The sequence below is a fragment of the Armigeres subalbatus genome, chromosome 1 (assembly GCF_024139115.2).
Source record: "Armigeres subalbatus isolate Guangzhou_Male chromosome 1, GZ_Asu_2, whole genome shotgun sequence".
NCBI lineage: Eukaryota > Metazoa > Arthropoda > Insecta > Diptera > Culicidae > Armigeres > Armigeres subalbatus.
The window spans coordinates 283,090,013-283,113,987 of NC_085139.1; the positions used below are offsets into that span (position 1 = coordinate 283,090,013).

The 23,975-nt window shown below is 39.0% G+C and overlaps 1 protein-coding gene across 5 annotated transcripts in view; it reads left to right on the forward strand.

Annotated features, from left to right (window-relative positions):
* Window positions 1-23,975, forward strand: part of LOC134207658 (protein tramtrack, beta isoform) — a 655,620-nt gene that overhangs the window by 526,748 nt on the left and 104,897 nt on the right. For 3 of the 5 annotated variants that reach the window (XM_062683425.1, XM_062683426.1, XM_062683428.1), the window contains exons 3-6: window positions 17,448-17,639; window positions 17,704-18,625; window positions 18,676-19,049; window positions 19,247-19,327. In XM_062683425.1, coding sequence (XP_062539409.1) covers window positions 17,448-17,639; window positions 17,704-18,625; window positions 18,676-19,049; window positions 19,247-19,327 — 1,569 coding nt within the window. The remainder of the gene's footprint in view (window positions 1-17,447; window positions 17,640-17,703; window positions 18,626-18,675; window positions 19,050-19,246; window positions 19,328-23,975) is intronic. The other 2 variants (XM_062683427.1, XM_062683430.1) reach the window with 1 other exon arrangement.

Sequence of the window (23,975 nt, forward strand, 5' to 3'; positions counted from 1 at the left end):
TAGGTTAATTGGGAATGTTGACCTTAAATAAGCCAAACAATCGATTAAGCGAATAAAATTTTTGACGTGAAAGGTCAATTTTGCTGATAAGCAGTTCCGTTTTGTCATTATCATTCAAATACTTTTCAACAAGATTTATGAATTTGATCCGACTTTTAAAAAAATCTGAAGAGAATTCTACTGGGGTTGCTTTTCTTTATATGGAAAGCATTTCGCAGTTATTGGTATGAATGCATGGTTAAAATTGATTATTTTAATTTCTAAACTGATCCAAAATTATTTATCAGATCACTCTTTACAAGTAATCTATCCAAGTACAAAATCTAATAGATTACGCGTGACAGAGCTAGTGTTACCGAAATCAGCATTCTTGAGCTCATATTGTGCAATACTTTATATCGTAATGATAAAATACCTGATATATAGCTTGCCTTCGTGCAATTTGTTATGGATTGTAGCAAGGATGTCATCGATCATTTAATAATATGTGTTCGATAATTTAGTAGTTTGTCAATTACTCATTCCAGAGGCTGAATTACAAACGTGATATGTGGAGGACTTCTAGAGCGAAGGTTTTACAACTCTGCCTAATTGTTGTTTCTATTGCACTAATAACAAAGTAATAGCGCTAGTTGCAGTAACTTATTATACAGACTGATCGAAATTTTGTTATCATTTAGTATTAGTAACTAGTGCTTTAACTCTGTTATTAGTTGAATTAAAACAACAAACTATTAGGGAGAGCTGTAGAAAAATATTCGCACTAGAACTCCACTGTAACACGTTTTGATTTTTAACCTCTGGAATAAGTAATTGTAGTTTGATCGAACTAAGACTATTAAATTACCTAAAACATACTCGGATTATAGAAAAGTTTGGATATTTTTTCTTCTGACTTCCAAAAATAGAAAATTTTCTCCAAATCCCTCCAAAACTCAGTTTCGCCTACATAATCCGAGTGCTTTGCAAACGAAATGAATATCCTTTGGAAAATACCACGCGAATAAGGTTTATATAGCCATTTAAATGCGAGTGTTCGGAATATGAGTCATTTTCGGGACTTGAGTCAAAACGGTTTATATTTTTCAACATCAGATTATCCCTAGTAACATTTTGGTTTTATGCTGGTTTTATAACACTCATGAAGAGTAAATTATGGTCTTTAAGAGCGTCATAAAACTTAAAATGTTACTTGGGTATATGCCACCGAACCAAAGCACAGCACCCGGTGCGTTACCGCACGTATGCACAAGCAGCCGATGTCTTGATGCAGTGAAATAGTTATTTATTGCATATCGCGTAACCTCTTGTTCTTCGAACACTCTTCTCCCAAAAAACGAAGATAGCTCAGTGGTAACGTGATAGGCTTTCAATCGGAGGGTTTATGTTTGATCCTCGTGCTAGCCATCTTTTTTTTAAAAACTCATATTTTCTAGGAGTGTGGTATAATATTACGCATTGCAAGATAAATTTTGAATACTACAAAATTCAAAGCGCCTCCAATAAAATTTTTTGTATTTAATATCTTCCATGCTAATAATCTATGGAACCTAATGCTGTGTATTGTTTATATTTATATTCATGACATTTCTATAATTGAATCCATCTGATTATTTGGGGTATTTGAAAGAATTCAGGTCTGAACTTTAGATGAAGAAGGAAACATAAATGAAACATAAATGCATAAATTGAGAATCAATATGTACTCAACAGTTTTCTTTAATAATTGTAAGCAGAAACAAAATAGCTTTTGATTTACCTTGGTAGTAATCAAACTTTCCCACCGAGTTTCAATAGAGAGTAAACATAAGTGGAAAATTATATTCGATTGCTTCACAATGCACAAAGAAAAGATGCCTTAGTGAATAGAAAAGACATAATTATTCAATAAAATCAGAAGCTTGCGAGTTTATGGGGCAGCAGACGCTATATCCAATGAATTAGGACCGGGGATTTCCCTCTGCGCGTTATTAACGCGGACCTATCAAAATGTTTCTCTTTTTCCGTAATACTCATGAACCAATTTCCCCAAATCTCATTTGCTCGGATCAACATTCAACCCAGCTGAGCTAAAAATAGAACATTGCCGCACGCAATGCGATGTGTGTTGGTGATGCTTCCTTTGGAAATAATCATCCGACGGCAAGAGACTGAAGCGAATGCGCATGCGTCCCGCGTCTTCCCGCACACCAGCTGCGCACCCATATGCTGATTGAACGCCACAAAGAATGATGCATGCATATGCGTAAAAATAGAACAGAAGCACGGCTTGCCGCTGATGCTACGATTGTTAAGCCGACCGATCCACAGTGGCGGAAACCCAGACAAAACCTAAAACAAATCGTTCTTTCTTGAAGCTGATATTATTTTAATTTTGTACATTTAGTCAAGGATAATTCCTCAATTTGTTAATTGTAGTTGGTAAATTTAATTTTTGGTGACCTGGTTCAAGTTGATGCTGTAAAGTATCTCCTAAACATATATGCATGGAAAAATTAAATTTGACTAAATTTTTTATCGGGAAAGATTCGGAAAGAACTGATATCATGCATTGAAATATATATTTTGTCTACTTAACAGTGGTTAGTTTGGCGAATTGCGCCTTGCTGCACCAAAGCGGAAAATTTACTGTTTCAAGGTTAGAATTGAGACGCTACTGTGGCTGCAGATCTTAAGTCATGGGCTTCCGTAAGTCTTTGGATAGCATAGCATATGTCGGATAACTATTTAAATTTCAAAATGAATTCAGCGTTACAAAATTACTGTTGCTAAATTTCAAGCGCAATCGTAGGTTTAGTCGAGCATTTGTATGGGGGACCACCACTGCGCGAGGCACATTGCCATTCCTCCTTTAGGGTGCATTCGTACGGGAGAGCGTTGAACGTGTTGAACAAAGCACGATGCTTTTTGAAATTGCTACATGAGGATTATTTACAGGCTGTTATATAGGGTATTTGTGCTTTTCTTAGCGCTTGATAGCAAAAAGGCATGAGAAAAGTTATGTCTAACGTTTAGCAGAGAAGATGATTTTCAATTAATGAACGGATAACCTATCCAAAAAGTTTACTGTTAGTAATTTCCATAGGGCACCCGTAACCTGAGGGGTTCTTATTGATATTTCACATTATTATACACATATGTTTATTTAAGTTTGGATGAAATTATGTTATTATACCAATGCAATTTTGCATTGATTTCCTCGCATCATAGTGAATCTACTTTTATCTCCAATAAATGAACAGCGTATCCAAGCGGTTTCAATAGTTTATCTATTAGAGCATCATTACTGGGTGCGAGTGTTTTGATCAACCTCGCTGCACTGTCATTTTAGTTTAGTCACTCTTTTTCGCACCAGTCGCTATTTTCGGTTAACATTTTGGTGGCTGCGTTCCATACCGGTGACGTTTAATAGTTCATCAAATAGCAACGCTGTTATCGCGCTTCCAAATTTGGTCACCTGTCAGATGCGATACTGTTTTAGCAGCGCGTTTAGTAGCGACCGGTGAAGTGTGAAATAATGATACTGCGCTGCAAAACGGCTTATACTCACCACGGCATCTTGTTCTAAGTTAATGTATTGAAACTGTATATTTTAATAACCAACGAAAAAAATTAATATTTTCTTTTCTCATCCCATTAATACTTCCAGTATAGGAAACAATACCCTAGCAGGATGAGTTCTGTTGCTTATAGAGGCAATGAATATGTGCCCAATTCGATGATTTATATTTGTACGTATCTTCTCACATGTTATGTGTATCGATGGTACAGTGGTGTAGTAACCGCTTCCCGTTCCAGAGGTCACGAGTTCGAATCCAGAGCTAGGCATTTTGCTTTTTTTTTGCACGTTAAAACAGTTTTTTGGCCATAACTCCAAAACGCAAAGTTCGATCGATCTAATTTTAAATAGGAACCAATGGGACTGCATTCCGCGTCGAATGCAACTTGTTGCGAGCAAATCGGATGATGCTAAATGCCCAAAAACGTGTCTCACATTTTTGTACACATACACACACACACACACACATACATACACACATACAGACATCACCTCAATTCGTCGAGCTGAGTCGATTGGTATATAACACTATGGGTCTCCGAGCCTTCTATAAAAAGATTGGTTTTGGAGCAGTTCTATAGCCTTTCCGTATACTTAGTATACGAGAAAGGCAAAAAAATAATACGTCTTAAAAAACCATTTGGAATTGTTTCATAAAGAGTGGTCCACCTTAGTGTCCATACAGGCCCTTAGAGGCCACGATTCACGATCTAGATATGTCTAAACCGAATGTTCTAAGTTTTCCAAATCATTCCGGAGTCCAGAGCTCGATACCAATCCAAAAGTAACCAATGGTGTCCATACAAGCCCTTAGAGGGCATGTGCATGATTTACCATCTGGATTTGTCCAAACCTGATGTTCTAAGCTCTCCAAATCATTCGGGATTTCAGACGAATTGATCTATCAAGTCAAATGGGCTCGATACAAAGACAATAATAACCTATGGTGTCCATACAAGCCCTTAGAGGCCATGTGCATGATTTATTTAGATATGACGAAACCGGATGTTCTAAGTTCTCCGAATCATTCTGGAGCTCAGATCAATTGAACTACCATGCCAACTAGGCTCAATACAAAGCCAATAGCAACTCATACAGGCCCAGATTTGGAGAACTTCGAATAATCAAGTTGGACATAACATAATCGGAAATCATTCGCATGGCTTCCATGGGTCTATATGGTCTCCATGGGTTGCTATTTATTTTGTGACGAGCCCAGTTGACTTAGTAGATCAATTGGTCTTAACTCCTGCGTGATTTGGAGAACATAGATCATCCGATTTAGACATATCTAAATCGTAAATCCTGGCCTAGGAGAATATAGCTTGCCATTGATTTTGTACCGACCTCAATTTACTTGGTCTCCAAAATGATTTGGAGTACTTAAGATTTCTGGTTTGAACAGATCTTATTTTTTTTGTTAAATATCTTGGCTGTGCATATTAAACGAGAGGATCGCACTCCATGCCCCCCAGTCAGTTACTGAAGCTCTTCCAGGAATTCTTCTGGAAACTCCTTCAAAAAACCTTCCGGAAGCTCCTCCAGAAATTCTTCCGGTAGTTTCTCCAAGAATTCCTCCGATAGTACCTCCGAAAATTCTTCCGGAAGTTTCTTCAGGAATTTCTCCAGAAGTTTCTCCAAAAATTCGACCAGGACTCATTGGAGTTACTCCAGTCATTTTCTCCATGAATTCTTTCAAAAATTTATCCGAACACTTATTTTAAATTATTGAAAAATATTTCTTTGTTAATTCTTTCAAAAATACCCCAAACATTCCCTATTTCCTAGGTGATTTTTTCAGCAATTCACTTAGGAATACCCTTCGAAATGTCCCATGTAAACTCCTCCTGATATTCTCTCTGGAGTAACGCCAGAAATTCCTCCTCCCAGAAACTCTCCCATTTTTTCTTCCAGAAATCCATCCATGAATTCTCCCAAAAAATCCGTCAGGAATTTTCCCGAAAATTAATTCAAGAGCTCCTCCAGAGATCCCTTTATAAGTTCCCCCGAAAATTTCCTCAAGAAGTCCCCGATAATTCGTTTTCCCCGATTCCCACAGAAATTTCTAAAGATATTCTGCAGAAAATTCATCCAAGAACTACTTCGGGAAGTTCCTTTTTCAGGAAAAATTTCCGAAGAAATTCTTTCGGGAGTATCCGAAGGAGTTCCCAAAGGATTTCCTGGAGAATTTTCCAAAGTAATTCCTGAAGAAAATCGCGATGGAATTCCTGGTTTGAGTCCCAAGAGGTTTTTTTGGATACATTCTTGATGAATTTTCCGATGGATTTCCAGGAGAAATTCTCTGAGGAATTCCTAGAAGAGTTTCTGAAACAAATTTAGGAGATATTCTAAAATTAAAAGTTTATTCAAATGAAGTTCCAAACGAATTTTCTGAAAAAGTATCTTTTGCTCGACTGAGAATATGATGAAAAAAAGGATCTAGTGGCTATGTTGCTAAAGATATTTTCCCACGTCGCACTTTTTAGTTAGAGATCAGCTCCACGCTAGTTGCAGTTGAGAGTAGATCGCCATCCAATGATTTAGATTTAGAGATTTTATCGACAGACTGACCTAAATTCGTCGAGCTAAGTTGATCGGGCCTCCTATCAAAAGTTTTTGGAGTGGCTATTCGTTACACCTTGGTGTACGAAAAAGGGAAAATCGATTCTTAAATCGGGATATAGCTATCCTGAAACAGCCATCGAAAATGTAAAAGCAGCGTATTCATAATGAATTAATAAAATAACTAAAATTGTAGAATTTCAAGTAAAAATAATAAACAATGTTAAAATATAACTTTCGTGTTTACGCTCTAAGAAACGAACACTGAATGTTTTTCCCTTTCTCGTATACCGGATCGGACTATGGGCTTGGAAGTTATGGCCGAAATGTCTTTTTCCCATAAAAAAGCACGTAAAAAAGTCTAGCTCACTTTTAATGTGCTTACCTTAAACGGATTCCCTCACAACAGGCTGCATTCGACGCAGTATCCTGCCCCATTATTTTCTATTGAAAATTGGACGGATCGGACAATGGGATTGGTAGTTATGGCCAAAATACTCTTTCTCATAAAACAGCGCGTAAAAAAGTCTAGCTCACTTTTAATGCACTTACCCTAAACGGATTCCCTCACAACAGGCTGCATTCGACGCAGTATCCTGCCCCATTATTTTCTATTGAAAATTGGACGGATCGGACAATGGGCTTGGTAGTTATATCCAAAATACTTTTTATCAGAAAAAAGCGCGTAAAAAATCTAGCTCACTTTCAATGCACTTACCCTGAACCGATTTCCTCGCAGGTTGCATTCGACGCAGAATCTTGTCTCATTATTTTCTATTGAAAATTGGCCCGATCGGACGATGGGCTCAGAAGTAATGCCCAAAATACTATTTTTTTACCGCACGAGAAAGGCATCATCACCGCTAGGTGGATTAATCTGGTTTTTTTTTGCCTGAAATCTAAAATGACTTACCTTATTTTTTTGCCATTTTGTTTTCCTATTCTAGGCTTATCAATTTCTTTTGCCTTACATGTATTATGACTTATCGCATTTTTTGCTATATTTGATTTTCTTCAGCCACTAGGAGTATTTTCTTACCTCTGGGAGAGCTACCACGCCATTGTCGTAGCCAAACAAAATGATCCTCCGAATCTACTCGCGTTGGACGCAGAAATTCAACTTGCGTGTTTACGCTTTAAGAAACGAACACTGATTTTTTTATGAAGTGCAATCCTATCTCAGCCCACTGCGATTGAATTTCATATTTGTACACAATCACTTTCTTAGGCATGCTAAAACTTCACTTGCCTACTGCGATTAAATTTCAAATATTTCAACATTGTTTATTATTTTTACTTGCAATAATACAACTTTGGTTGTTTTATTAATTCATTATGAATACGCTGCCTTTACACTTTCGAGGGCTGTTTCATTATAACAATATTCCCCACAATCCCTTTTTTACATCTCCTAAATCTGTTTTCTTGTTATACTAATTAATAAAATTTTTGGCCATTTTATCAATTTGGACGAGAATGAAAACATGCTGAAAGCATAAAGTAAAGCGGAGAGATTCATCTGTCATGTAAATTGATATTCTCGGTGGTTTGTGAAAAATTTAAAAAATCGCATTGTATGATGGGTGTCCGATATTTAACATAGACAGGCTTTAGCTATTCGTTCCGTTCACGTTTAGACCATGTTAAAGTGATTTCCAAGCTTTTAGGTGCATAAAATTACTGTTTCCTTTAAAAGTGGTTGTTTTACAAAAATCTTGAATTTATTACAAATCATCGCTAATTTATTATGTTATGATTCGTCTTTTTCTCCTGGACATTTGAGTGATATAATAATGTGCGATTTACCGTTAATTTTTTAAAAATCAGAAGCTGAACATTTGTCATAAATTTACACGTTAGGATTTCTTCAAACAAATTATTCAAACAAAGACAAACAACCAGGAAGATAGGGCAGGAAGATTCACGCTTCGATTGTTGTGCTGTTCAATAGATGGTTCTTCATACCTCCCTTTCATACTCTATAGTTTCATACTTGTTCGCGCTCTAGCGAACGCCTTTTCAATCTAATGATTTTAAATTATCTTTCGATTACCTACTCCCTCATACTTTGAGTAGAACTGACCGACGAAGCCGATAAACCAATCATTAAAATATAACATTTCGAAAAAAATAACCTCACATTTACAAAGACTATAATTTTTCTCAATTTGTTTCAAGACAAATCTGGTACCTGTTGGTCCGTTGTGTACCACATAAACTACAAATATGATTAGAGTACAGAGCCTTTTATCAAAATTTTGGCTTCTGGGTGGTTTTATTAACATTCTGCTACTCCTAAATAAACAAAAACAAAAAGGCAAAAAAATATATTTTGTTTAGACTTTTTTTACACAAAAATAACGCGAGTGTACGTACTATCAAGGTATGCCTGTATTTAAAAAAAATATTATAAAAATATTAAAAATAATAGTGCTTTAGAATTCTTTCAATATTAGATTGTACCAAATTTAAGTCCATATATTACGCTTTTTTATTCCACAAAGAACTTATATTGAAAAAAAAACAAATTTATTTTTGCAATTTGGTCTGTTTTTCGAGTAATAGCTCATCGAAAGTAGATAAGAAAACCGGTGAAAACAATTATCGAATATCCCAATTCATTGTGAACCCCTTCGGTAATTCGTTCAGAATGCCTTCGGGGATGAGTTTGTTGGAGTTGAATTACGGACACCCTTAAATGCTACGAAGAAAGCGATTTCGCCGGAGTCTTCCAAACAAAAAATGAATTGAAAAATAGAAAGCGACTGAAATGTAAAAATTCAATTTCAGTAGCCCTTGGGGTAATCGGCACCCATCTAGCTGTGGCTCGAGTTAATCCGTTTCATGACCCATAAGTCACACCGTTGTCTCCGTACGGCACTCTCAGCATGGAGGACCTCACATGCCATCAAATTCGCTCGTTCCGCGTATTACCTGATGGACAGACGAGCAGCGATAAATCAAATTATTTTATGTTGCAACTCGACAGAAAAAAAAAACGGCGGCGCGCCTTCCCGATGACCCGAACGGAAGAAGCGCGTAGCGCACATCGCTGTGCACGGAATAAGTGCAAGTCAAACTCAATTTGAACTTACCCGAGAGCCACCCGCACTCTCGATCCATCATCGCCGGATCCGAACGCAACAACAACAACAACAACCCAACGGTAGCTCGCCCGACATGAGTTAGCGAAATTCCCATAAAACCAGAATCCAGCTTCCACCAGGGAACATCAAAATACCGGTAGGTCTGTCCCCGACCATCACCTCACATAAGACATGAGCTTTTGATGAAGAGTGGAAAATTTTACGATCGCTCACCCGCGATCCATCATCGCCGAACCGAATTGACGACGACGACGACGGCATGTACTGTGGCTGCTGGTGCTACTTAAGCGGGCTTTAGTAGTGAGGGAAAACGCATCCATGTACAGTACCCACCTTCGCTTCCCGCCAGCTTCACTCATCCGAAAAGTATTTATTTATGAAGCAATTACAAGTGAAGGGAATAATTTAAATTTGAGAAGCGACCATAAAAATCAACATTAAAGCGAACATTTTCAATTTGGACCGGGAAATGTGAGTGTGCGGAATGAAACGTTCAGAGGTCATTTCTGTATTTTGCAAGCCGATTCTGGGTGTTCTGTTGGGATAGATATGAATTCGGGAAGACAAAAGGTATATTGTAGTCCGTTTGGTTCGGATCGTTTCGCAGGAAAAATTGCATTCTTTGACGTATGAAATGAAGATCATTAACAAAACTTGTATATTAAATGTGGTGCGATTCTAACTGGATACAATTTTTTACTTAAACTATAAATACATTATCAAATATATATCTTATATTTAAATAAGTGGTTCTGAGCGAATTTTCGAAGAGATTTGGACAAATCTTAAATAAGGATTCTGGACGAGTTAACATAAAGGATTTTTCATGAGTATCCAAAAGAGAATTATGGATGAATCTCCAAAAAGGGTTCTAGACGGATCTTTGGAATCTGGACGAAAATCTGCAGGATTTGTGAACAAAACATCATCAGTGAATTGTAGTTAGGAAGCAATATTTCGACCAGATCACTGTTGTTGATGACTAGTGTTGCTAAGCTCCAAATGATTTAGATACTTTTCGAATGTTTCGGTTCTATCTTTTGAAAAAATAATACCGGCGTCAAGGGTGACAATGGATCGGGGGTGAGGGAGGCTCTCACCGATAGTCTGGTGGCCAGATATCAAAATCGTTCAAAAAGGTCTCTTATAATTTAGTTTTCTTGCCCATAGAGACATTCAATCTATTTTACAATCCATTCTCACCCCCATTTGACCCATTTGTCACTCCGGACGACGGTATAGGAACGTTCTGAGACGGAATAAGCAAAAATGATAAATAAATCTAACGTCATTTGCATCGCTGTCACGAACTGCTGGATGCATCCAGCAGATTTTTGTTTGAAAGTATTGATATTTTAAATGAAATATTTTGGATGACCTACGTTTAACGAAGATTTCTACACTTTAGATTATTTCAGAATAACTGGGATTTTTTTATAAATACGTCTTATATTCCCGATATGAAAATCATTGTGAAACTAAGTTTACTCTTTCGCGACTGGAAACCTATTTTACAGTGCTATTGGCAGCGCGCGGCACTTAGATGAAACAATTGAAAATTTATGATCTGTTATGATTTTAAAAAAAATAATGAGATTGGTGGGACATCTGCATTCGAGAGTTTCTTACTCTGCGTTAGTTGGGTGTCTTACCCTACCTAGAATAGTGTTACTGTGGAACGGATGGATCACAATTGTGCGTGCTGGGACGCCGCATTCAAAAATGTCTTGCTTTGCGTTGGTGGGATCAGATGGGGTCAGATGGATCACAATTCTGCCTGGTACGACGCCCGCATTCAAAAGTTTCTTCCTCCACATTGGTTGAACACCCGCAAAAAGTGCGGAGTTATGGCGGAGGACCCAAGTTGGCGTGAAGTGTAATTTCACATTTTTAAAAGTTGTCTTTCTATTTATGGTTTCATATATTCATATATTATTATTATGTTTAATTTCATAAATCATCGAGTTTCCATAATGTTTTGAAGATAAGCCATTTTTTTCACAACGAAGTTTCTGCACAACACGTTTTCAGCTAGTACTAGAAAAATCATCAATATAAGTGCTACACAGAATTTACGCGAATTTTACGAAAAAGACGTTTTTCACGCCGTTTTTCAAAATAATCGGAAATTCGAGAAAACCTCGAAAATCGATTTTTTACATGGTTTTTGGGATATCTATCAAGCATTACAGATGCTATAACTTAAATAATTGCATTCGGACGAGAAATAGAATCATTTCAAATGTATAGGGGCTAGCGCCAAAAAATATAAAAAAATATTTCGAGCTCTCTTTTTCTCCATTGAAACATATTTTTTGGAACTGATGGTGATTCTCCATTTTTCGAAAGAATCTTTGGGTTATTTTTTTTTTTTCAATCGGATCTTGACGTATATGAGACAAAAGAAATATTTTCATGCATCTGTGTTTAAAATCATATTCATCGAACAGTTATTCGCTATTATGTAAGAGATTTACCAAAAAAAACGCGTACCTATAAACCCATTTCGTGTAAAAAATAAATACATTTAAGTATTTTTTTCAGTCATTTCTCAAGAAATCCCTTCGAAAACTCTAGGAAGAAATTCTTAAAAGAATTTTTGAAATAATTCCTGGAGGAAGTTCTGAAAAAAAAACCTGAAAAAAAAATCTTTCGAAGAAATTCTATAAAAATCTTTCTAGAGTTTTCGAAGGAATTTGTTGTGAAATTATCGAAAGAATTCTTAAAATACATCTCGAAGAAATATTTAAAGGAATATTCAATGGCATTCCTAAGTAAATTATGGAAAGATTTCTAAAATAATTTCCGAACAATTACCTAGAACAATTACCTTAAGATTAGCTAAAAGAATTTTAGAAGAAATTCCAGGAAAAATTCGAAAATGAAATTGAATGTTGGAAATTCCTTCAGTATTTAATCGAAAATTCTATCCGCACATTCCTCTACTCTTTTAGGAATATCTTTGGCATTTTTTTTGGAAATAAAAATTTTCTTCGGATTTTTTTTCAGGCATACCCACGGTAATTGGTTTAAAAATACCTTCGGAAATTCCATTAGAAAAATTCCTCCAGAAATTTCTTTAGGATAACCTTTGGGTCCATTTTTCCGGAAATCTTTTTCCGAAAATTTCTTCAGGATTTCATTTAAAAATATCCGAAAACAAATCTTCCAACTAAATTTTTGTAATAATTCTTGATGGAATTTAAGAAGGAATATTGTATGATGACACTGGAAGGAAAAGGGAGCTCCGAAGTTATTTCCGTCTGAATTTACAAGATTGAACACGAGAGGCAGATTGTCTGGACTTGTGCCTTTAGAAGGATTGATAGAGTTCTAGAATCTGAGAATGCATGATGAATGAGGGAATTTGATGTTATGCTGTTCGTTTAATTACTCTGACCGCTTCGATAGTAACAGAGTAGGCATTGAAGGAAGGATTTTTCTCCGCCGATATTGATTTTCTCCGCTGATTTTCTTCAATTTCAAACAAATTTTTTATGTTTTTTTAGTCTGCATCTGGGGTGTGTATTACTGGCTAGGCAGTATGGAAAATATAGTGGCCGGAAGGAAGTTTCTGATTTAAATAGTTCGCGGCTCACTTAACCGGTTCCTTCAATCTTTCTGATGTCAAGTTACTCTTCCTTACACTTCGCGAATATTTCCAAAGCTCGTGCAAGGCTCGTTTTTAACTGTTTTTACATTCTTCACATATTGTATTTCCTGTCTTTCTTAATACAACCACTTTCGCACTTTCTTTCAGTAATTTCTCTAGAAATCCCTTCGAAAGCTTTTGTAAAAGTTTTTAGAATTTCTTCGAAATTTCTGACAGGAATTTCTTCAAAACTTCCCCCAGGAATTCGTTCGAGAATTCTTTTAGGAATTTCTTCGTTTATTCATCCGGTTTTTCTTGGCAACTCGTCCAAAAATTCTTTAAGACCTTCTGAGAGTTCTTTTAAATTTCAGTTCGAATTTCCATTGAGCATTCTTTCGGGAATCTCTTCAGAAAATCATTTAGAAATTCTTTTAGGAATCCTTCGGAAATTCCGTTAATAGATTCTTTGAAATTTTCGTAAGAAACTCCTCCGAAAATTCCTTTGGATTTCCTATTTCATTCTTCAATAATTTTCCGGAAGAATGCTTTCAACAATATTTCCAAAATTATTCCTGCCGGATTTTTCTAAGGAATCTTATATTGTATTACTAAAGGCCTTTCGGGAGGTTATCCGAAAGGATACCTGGAGGTGTGTTCAAAGAAACTACTGGTGGAATTTTATAAATTATTCCTGGAGAAGTTCTAGGAAGAAGTTGTAGATAAATTTCTGAAGTAATTTTATAAGAAATTCCTGAAGACGTTTGCGAATGTTTTACAGGGGGAATTTCCGAGTTCATTAAAAGAAGGAATTAAAAGAATTTACAAAAGAACAACCTGAATAGACCTTCGGAAAAAAAAATTGAAATTAATTTCTGAAGAAACTGCTAAAGGATTTTTAAAGGAATGAATTATTGTCAGTGGCTGGTTTTCTACCCGCCACTGCCAGCAACCAGGCGCTGTCGTATATGCGCAAATAGCCAACGTGAATTAACCGCAAGAAATGTGTTTGGCGAAATACATCTAACGTGGGATTTATAAACTATTTGGAACCGGTTATGTAGGAAGGTGTCCACTACTATGCCTGCCAAATATTTTTTCGATGATGGGGCTTAATTTTGAGAAATCAAACCTTAGATGCATTTCGCCATACCGATTTCAGAAAGTTACTTCTTCTAGTGTGCCGCTGTAAGCACGCTCAAATAGGGATTTCCTGAACAAATACCTATTGGAACAATTTGCAGAACCTAGAACATCTGCATCAAACTAATTTGGACTGCACATAACACGCAAGAGCTCTGGAAACTTGTTTGGACATGCTGGGTTGATTTCGGTTTGAAACCAGGCGTAGTTGACCTGCTAGACCAAATGATCTGAACTCCAGAACAATTTGAAGCACCTGGAACATCTGCATCAAACTAATTTGGACTGTACATTAATCGCAAGAACTTTTGGGACTCGTACGGACATGGTGAGTTGATTTCCGTTTTGAAATTCTTCTTAATTAGTCAATTTTATTCATATGTAATTGGATGAATCGATTTTTTTTACATTTTGAATGACAGCATCCAGCTCATCTAGCAAAAAAAAAATATGATCTCTAGAAACACAACAAACTAACACTACAAGAAACTAGTTGAGAGATGACAACCGTGAAAGAATCATTATTCTAAAGATTTCTTGATCGCAGTATTTGACATGTTAACCAGGACCATTCCCAACATGCAATTAGGTTCATGTTTCCCATAATACAAGCTCCATACAAATGCTTGCACACTTGATCATTCATTTAATAAAACGGATGAGATGACATTTGCGTAAAAAGTTTAGTCACAAGATGAATCAACGCACAAATGTACCATGCGTCTCCATATGCTTTTTTGCTTATTATGCTGCTGAACAGTTTTCAAAATCGCTACCTTACGTTTCCTAAGAGAGGCCCATTTTTGCCTGAAAACACTCATGGGTACATTTAGATATCGTAACAACTTAGATTAGTGTTTCCTAACCGGTGGTCCGCAACCCCCTAGGGGGCCGCGAGACCGTTTTAAGGGGGCCGTGTGAGGGGCCGTTTTTATGTATCATTAAATTTGTACAAATATCTATTTATTAAGTTTACTCAGAATCAGAAGATTTTCTTTTCTGTAGTAGAGTTTCTTTTCTGTAGTGATTTGAAAACTACAATCAAAAGCTTCGACAGCCTTGCAGCAACAAATACCTTTTTTTTGGATCTGGTGGCAAGCAATGGTAAAAAGCTGGGGGAGTTCGTACAGGTGGTGCACCAGGCTAGGATCAAAATCAGGATTTCAGAACAGAGAAAATAGTTTGCTTGACATACCAAAGGTGTTAATTGCATGATTCACCAATAAGACACTTCTCCATCAATTAGAAAAAGAACTGGAATCTGTTATCATAATTGTGAATCCAATCTGAAACTCCCAACACATGTTTGAACGAAAAACTCTGCAAATAAATGAATGCAGATCACTAGGTAGTTCTTTTCTGTACTGCCGTTTTGTTGGTTATCAAAAGGCAATATTATTAACGGTTTTGAATTGAGGGATGAAATTAATTTTCTTGGAAAGCCTGGATAGACATTTTTTGCTTGTCAATCTCAATGAAGAAGAACGGCAGAAACGTCCCGCTCGCCTTTAAGACATCAGGTGAACTCGCAGCACTCGAAGTTACAGGGTAAGAAAACCAATCTGATTCAGTTCAGAGACAATTTGCAAGCAAAGGTTAAAACTGGCAACGCAATGAATATTCTGTCAAATCCTGAATTCCAAAAAGATTTTCACACATTTCATCGCTCAATTCAATAACTTTTTGAAAATAAGTTCAAGATTTTTTTTCGAAAATTTGGAATTTACTTAATATGTGTATGCTTTTCGTGTAGAGGGCAATTTCGTCGAAAGCATCTACTTTTAACAAACTTTCTGAAAGCTTAAAAATTAATTACCAAAATTTATTCATATTTTGCAGAACGTGTGCCATTGGCATTATGTTCGTAATAACCCATTTCAGATTCCACACCCACAAAAGATAATGACACTGACAGCAGTCTTCTGAAATTGACACCACCGTACGAACTGCACTCGGATCATCTCACCTGTAAGGCGACACCAGTCTTCGATTCGCTCAATAAAAATTACGGACACTTAATTTGTGACAAATTATGTCAACACATTGCCGTCATTTATCTGTGCATAAGGCATATGAAGACACCTCTCTTTCTCTCTCTTCCATCCGGTCCAGTATGAACAATAATAATCCTCCTCGGTCTTCGACGCCACGCGCTCCAATGTCGAAGCTCTTGTTGTTCATCTGCTCCTCGGGTTCTCGCCACCATCCATCTACCTATTGCGTTCGTTGCCTAGTCATCGTCGATCGGTCGACTTCACCACGTTTGTCCAGTCAACACTTTTTATTAACCTGTGCTCCTGGAAGCCTTCTTCTGGTACGGGGGCGCAAAAACCGAACACTCACTGCGACTGGACGGCTGGCTGGCTGTCCGGCAATCGGTTCGTATGTAAACGAGGACCAAAGCCAGGAATCACGGTCGCCTCAACTGGACAGCTAAAACTAATCGCCGTGATAATACAAATATTTTTTGACTAATTTTAATCTTTGAAATTCCAAGGAATTTTTAAAACTTAACTCGATTATTTAGAGCATTTCTCCAAGGAAAATATGGCTTTCGAATATTTTAAAGAAAAAATATACATACCTAAATAAAAAAATCTTAAATTGTGACCGGTTCTAACAGAAAATTGAAAAGATTTAAATTTTTGGTAGAACATTTTTTTTAAATGTTTTTCTTCTCGCAAAGTTTTTTTATAGAAAATGATTTTCATATGTAAGCGAATACATTTTGCTTCACCGCCGTTGAATTCAGGGAAGACAGCGGAGCAAAAAAATCAAGTGCAACGTGCATTCCGTGTGGTGCAGAGCAGAGCGAAAAAAAAACTAAACCCCATGTATGAATTAATAAAGCAAGCAAATGAAGCTAAGCTACCTTTCCTCGCTGTCCGAAACACCCCCAACGGTATCAACTCGCTCTTTTATTTGCTCCCCGATGATGCACTATTATGCAGGGACTCTTGATCTTCCTGGTATTTCTTTTTTATTTAATTTTTCGATTACTACCATATGATGATGTACGACGGCCAACGATGATGGTGGCCCGTCCGATCGAGCGGTCCCATTCAATGGGGATTATGAGTGGCACGCGAGTGCCACTGGATGTTCATGATGATTCTCGCAAAACTGTTTTTTTTTTCATGAAACATCAACACGGTAGCAATATTGATCGATCCAAAAGCAATTATATTCGAAAGAAGAAAACTAAAAGAAATAAGATAAATTTACCTAAGAACTTGAAATACACCAAACAAATATCTGTGAAACATGGATAACTCTATCAAGTATGAGATATACAAATTGACAAACGTTTCTATGGAAAATGCAATGCAAAGCGGTGGGTGGATATAGTCCGCATTTAATCCTCGCTCTTGGAAAATAGTGAAACGATTTCAATTTTTGATTTCCATTTACTATACAGGGACCAGCTGTAGCCAGTACCGATCAACTACTAATCATTAAATTCTCTGCTTCTTTTCTCCAATTGCAGGTTGTTCTCTCGGCCTGTTCCTCGTACTTCCAGACGCTGTTTCTCGACCATCCCACCCAGCACCCAATCGTGATCCTGAAGGACGTCCCGTTCACCGAGCTCCGCACGCTGGTCGACTTCATGTACAAGGGCGAGGTGAATGTCGAGTACTGCCAGCTACCGGCGCTGCTCCAGACGGCCGAGTCGCTAAAGGTATGAATATCGCTTGAAACATCCGCCTAGTCTTGAATTTACGAAATTATCCCTTCTATAACAGGTCAAAGGTCTGGCCGAGATGACCAACCAGAATAGTGCACTGGCGGAAACGAAACGTGAACCGGAACGTCTACAGCGGCCTCAGAGTCACAGTAGTAGTGCAGCAGCAACTGCCGCCACCGCTACCGCCACCAGTCTGACGTCGGCTTCCTCAACGGCACCGTCGGACCGACAGCAAACGGCAGCGAACAACACCACCGGAGGTAACAACAGTGCAGCAGCCGTGTCCCCGCACAACCATCACCATCAGCACCACCACCCCGCCCTTGGATCACCGACGAGCAATGCGGCCACGGCAGCAGCGGTGGCCGCTGCGGCGGCCTCCCTCGGCATCACCGATCTGTCGACGTTAGGAAAATCCCGCGCACTAGATCCAGACGGGAGAAACCCTTCGCCGTCGCGACTGGACCGGTCGTCATCACCGCCAGGGACTCCCATGGCCCTATATCCACCCCTTAGGAAGAATCGTGACCACACTCATAGCAGTTCGGTGACCTCGTCGGCAACTACCACCATCACAATGGCAGCTACGGAGCGTTTCTCAGAAGAACGAGAACTGCCAGAGCACCAGCATCACCAACACCAGAAGCGACCCCGCTCGAACAGTGGCAACGCCTTCAGCAGTAGCCTCAACAGTACTTCCGAAGGACTTAGCAACAACAACAACAGCGGTCCGAATACCGGAAGCGGGAACGATGACGACGAAGAAGAAGACCACGATGAAAATGGAAGCATGCTGGCAAACGAGTCGAGGCAAATTAACAGCGAGCAGGATCATCCGATGTTGCACCACTGTCAGCAGCGATCCAGCGTCGACGACGATGACCGCCGCAGCAGTTCTATGATCTCCAACATCCACAATAACAACAACAACAATTCGGATGACGAGTATGAGCCTCCGATCAAGATCAAGAGTGAAGTCGGTAAGTAGCTGTACAATCTCCCCGAACAAATCGCTCACACTAACCGGTAGAATTTTCACCTCTCTCAGGGTTGAACATGACGATGAACTCGCCAGCGTGCCTAGCCAACTCCACAGCCACCAGCAGCGGGCTGGTGAACTCTTCTGCGGCCGGTAGCCTACTGGGTGCCACCGATCTGAGGCCTTCGTCGCGGGATAGCGGCCGAGGTGGCGGCACTCCGGTGGCGTGTAGCTCGACAACGGTGGCCAACAGTGGCGGTGGTGGCAATGGAAATACTCTTAGCAGTGGACTGGACCGAAGCTCGCCCCGCTCGCAGCGGGATCGAAGCGAACGGAGTGCGTTCGGCAGCGGCGGGATACCGAGCCCGCTGTCGGAGCCCATCGCCGGACCGTCGGGGATGGGACCGGTGCAGCAAGTTCCACTGGTGGGTAGCAACATTTGTTTGTGATTTGGGAAGAGCTGGATCGATTCGATTCGATCGTATTATTAGCATTATCCAAACTATACAGTTGGAATCGAATCACTTTGACCATTTCTTACTACTGTTTAAAAAAAAAGGGAAAATTTTAAACCAAAATCTAATTCGGATACTATTGTTCCGTCTACTCCCATCTCGAACAGTCATTGAAAAAGGAAGCCGACTGGGACCGAGGGGACGGATCTGGTGACAGTTCGCTGGACTTTCGACACCCGCACGACTCGGTAAGTTTGCAATACGCGCCCTGCACATCTTTGCTCGCCTTTGAATCTTCTTGTCCAGCTCTCAATGTGTATGTAATTGAAAAATATCTAAGAGTGACAAATAATAAGTCCCGAGATGACAGGCAAAAGAAATTGAAAGATTTTGTGAAACCACGCGAGGGGCCACTGAATGTTCATTAGGGTCGTCAATGCGTACGACATCTGCCGAAGGGAGAAGAAGAGATTTCCACCATTTGTGCATTTTGTTTTCGGTGTTGTTGCTATTATTGTTGTTTTGTTGTCGTACCTTGAGAATATGTGTACTACTGCTACTACTGGTGTGTACGATGTTGTGTTGATGTTGTGGCTGTATGTATTTCTTTATTTGTATATCAATCCGTGGTGGGTGGCAAGCGATGAAGTTCTTACCGGACCGTACAAGTCGTACGCTCGGTCGTCGGCTGCCATTTTTATTCGTCCTACTATCTCAGTGTAATTTTTCCTTTTTTTAATTATTGTTGTTCTGTTTTCTACCCACGTGTGCTCATCGAAGCGACATTTCCAATTGTTTCGTTTATGTTCTTTCATCCCTTTGAAATACAGCTCTCTATCTAAATAATAATAATTGCTACTACTGCTCTTGCTGCCGTTGTTATTATTGTCGCTACGATGCAACTAAACTGACTGTAATCGCATTTTTGTCCCATATGAATAGAAAGCCCAGCAAAGATGGGACCAATATGCGGTTACAGACAGTAAATACCTGCGTAAATATCATACACTTTATGTGATTTTTTGTACACCCGAGAAAAGCTCATTTTAACGAATATGGCAACAGAAATTGACTGAATTTTATGCGTTGATAATATTTGATTTGATCGTGCATTAGTTCATCGATCCATCCAAATATTCATCATTTGATTGGGCAACGACTTACGGCGCTATCGACCTTGCTCGTAATGGTCTAAGTAAATGAACTCCCCAAGAAAATATGATATTTGAGTTAGACGTAAAATGAACTCAAAACGGACTTTTTTTCACATCCTTTGAGTGGGTGAATTTGAATTTGTGTTTTATATAATTCATAACATTGAATGTGATGAACAGGTCTATTACATACTACCGCCATCTGGCGCATGAAGTGTTAAATTAAGAATTTTCCCTAAAAAATCCGAAAAATTTCGCGTGGAAATTCCGTATACTTCCTGAAGCTTTTCCGGTGAAAATTAAAATAATCGGAAAAAAAAATAAAAAGGAACAGCCCAGTCGGGTTGTACACAAAGGTGACATAGGACTACGCAACCTCATGTAATGGATTTTATATGTAGTGCCAGAATGGACCCTGTATTGCTTAGGACAGCGGTTCTCAACCTGGGGTACATGTACCCCTGGGGGTACCTTCGCTGGCCCTAGGGGGTACCTCGGACAAAAATGCGTAATGGCGGATGTGTTACAATTCCAATCAAAACTTATTTATGGAGTGTAATTTTATTTTATTTCAAAACATTGTTTTGTGAATAATATGTATGGCGATCAGTAAATCAACGCTTATTGAATCCTGTCCCTCACAACCCGCTCAGAGAATGATGGGCTGTGGACAATCAAAAGGACAAAACTACACAGGACACAGTAAAAAACACAGTTTAAATATTTCAGTGCAATCTACCTGATCGAAACAAAATGTTGAATAATATGTCCGAGTTGATAATGTAGAATATGCTTCTGAACTAACTTGAGTCAAAAGGTCCGTAAGCCACCATTTAAGAGGCTTGAAGGCTTTTTTTATGGATAAGCTCAGTTGCTTTTTTGCAAGAGTGCCTCCTTTCAAGAGGCCCGGAAGCCTCCTTTCAAGAGGCCCGGAAGCCTCCTTTCAAGAGGCCCGGAAGCCTCCTTTCAAGAGGCCCGGAAGCCTCCTTTCAAGAGGCCCGGAAGCCTCCTTTCAAGAGGCCCGGAAGCCTCCTTTCAAGAGGCCCGGAAGCCTCCTTTCAAGAGGCCCGGAAGCTTCCTTTCAAGAGGCCCGGAAGCCTCCTTTCAAGAGGCCTGGAAGCCTCCTTTCAAGAGGCCTGGAAGCCTCCTTTCAAGAGGCCTGGAAGCCTCCTTTCAAGAGGCCTGGAAGCCTCCTTTCAAGAGGCCCGGAAGCCTTCTTTCAAGATGCCCGGAAGTCTCCTTTCAAGTGGCCCATAAGTCTCCTTTCAAGTGGCCCATAAGTCTCCTTTAAGGAGGCCCGGAAGTCTCTTTTAAAGAGGCTTGGGAACCTACATTCGAGAGGTTTTTTTGAGAGGCTCTAAAACATTCTTCAAAGAGGCTCAGGAGCCTCCATTTAAGAGGCTATTTTTAAGAGGTCTGAAACATTCTTCAAAGAGGCTCTAAAGGCTCCATTTAAGAGGCTCCGAAGCCTTCGTTCCAAAGGCTTGGATGGCTCCATTCAAGATGCTCAAAAAGTTTTTTCTTGGAGTCTTGGAGGCCTTCTTTCAAGAGGCTCCTAAACATCTTTTCAATTGGCTCGAAAGTCTCTTTTCTTGTGGTTTAAAATCCCCTATCTCAGCAGCCTCCTTCCAAGAGACTCGAAAACCTCCCTTCGAGTGGCTCGGAATTCTTATTTCAAGAGGCTTGCAAGCGGCCTATCAAAATGCTCCTTCACGTGACGCAAAAGTTACCATTCAAGAGGATCGGAAGCCTCTTTTCAAGAGGCTCGGAAAGCTCCAATAGTCATGAAAGTCCTGAAGGAAGCTTGATCTATAAACTTACGGAATAATGAAAGTTTAAACCAATTTTATGAAGAACCATATATCCCGTAAGTTTCCAGGTCCATTTTTCATATATGTTATGAGTTAAGCTTATTTTTATTTACAGCAAAAAAACATAGGGGTACCTCTATTAATGCCTAAGTTCGAAGGGGTACCTCTCAAGAAAAAGGTTGAGAACCGCTGGCTTAGGGGCTGGCTTTAGCAGTAAGTGTTACGATATGTCTAATGTTTGCATCGCGGAGATTTAAATCGATTTTTATATGTTTGTATTGGATTTACACATTCTCTTTCCGAAAGACTGAAGCATCAAGTTTCCTCAAAGATTCCAACTTTTGGTTTGTTGACGCTTGTGATTGGAAATACGCATGTTTGAAAGTACATAATTTTAGCAAACACCAGAACAGCTGAAAAATGGGTTTACTGGATTGAAAATGAATTCAGAATAACAGAAATTTGAAAATTATTTTTTCCTTGCCTTTCCCGAGTTTGTCGTGGCGATCCTGATAATATAGGTAAGATTTATTGCGTTTTTCCAAACATTAAAAATAATCAAACGACAAAATTTTGTAAGACTTCAAGCTTTACTTCCTACTCATAAATGGCTGCAGAAGCTATCGCAGCGAATAACTTTTCCTTCGAAACCATCGCTGACGGCCATTACCGCTACCTACGGTATCATTGTTATTGAACTTTCTGTCGATATGAAGAAAATTCATTTTGAATCAACTTTTTTCTGTTAAATATGGTGGTCCCCTGGATGTCGGCGACGACGGCCACTCGCCGCTGCTGCTGACCAAAGAGCTATCGCTTCCATACTGATGTTGATCACGACGACTACCACCAGCGATGGTCTTCCGTTGAGACTGCTACCAGCGCCTTCGTGCTGCTGTGTCCGCTCTGCGTAAAATCTTTTGTTTGAACTGAGGATTGGATCCAAAGCCGGAAAATTACTTGATTTTGATGTCTGTGCTTGCGATGCATGTAAGGGATTATACCTATTTTTATTTGTATTTTTGACCAATTATCGATAATAAATAGTAGGGGCCTTTCTTAGCCTAGCTGCGAGGCGGCAATGTCAAAATGGGGGAAGTAATGCCAATAAGAAGAAGAAGAAGAGATAATTAAAAGCTGATTTATTAGTTCTTCTTCTTTAGTATTTTCAGGAGAACACAAAGAAGCGTTGATCGAATGGTCCAAAAAATTAAAATCCTTCAAGAAGTGGCAGATATCAAGGTTCAAAGTCTATCATATTTTCGTGATGGTCCCCGAGTTTTGAAATCGTAAAGTGTTCCTCAATATAGAAAAGACAGACATAGTCCTACGTCAAAATATTTTAAGTTCTGGCAAATTTCCTCTGACAAGTCCAAAGAAGTTCTCTTAGCAGTTCCGTCATATTTAACTTTGAAATTCGGAAGAAAAAAAATCCGAGTAAACTGCAATGAATTTCAATTCCTGATTCTGGGTCCGTTGTATGAGGGAACTCACAGAACTGGCAAAGCTTGTAGAAAGGCCCTCCGAGCACTCAGGAGGCTTCCCCCTAACCATTCATTTAAGGTGAGCACTTTGAAGCTTTACTGAGAGATATGAGCACTGCCAGAACCTTATTTGAGACGCTCTAAGTAATCATTGGGAAGCGTTCCTTTATTCGTCGAATTCCTCGCCAGATAGCTGCAGCAAGTGATGGGAAATGTAAAAAAAATTCCATGGGAAAGCTATTACCAATTTGCTAATAGCTTTTTTTCAAAAAATATACAGTTTTGGAATGCACCGGAAGTTGCCGACACCCTCGGTGAGTATTTGGCGACACAAGTCTCCCTAGACGGCTATACCCCGAGATTTGGAAGGATTTCCCAGGCGACTATACCCGAGAAAACTTGGAATTCAGGATACCACCGGATCGTCAACAAGCGTTTCTTGTTCGC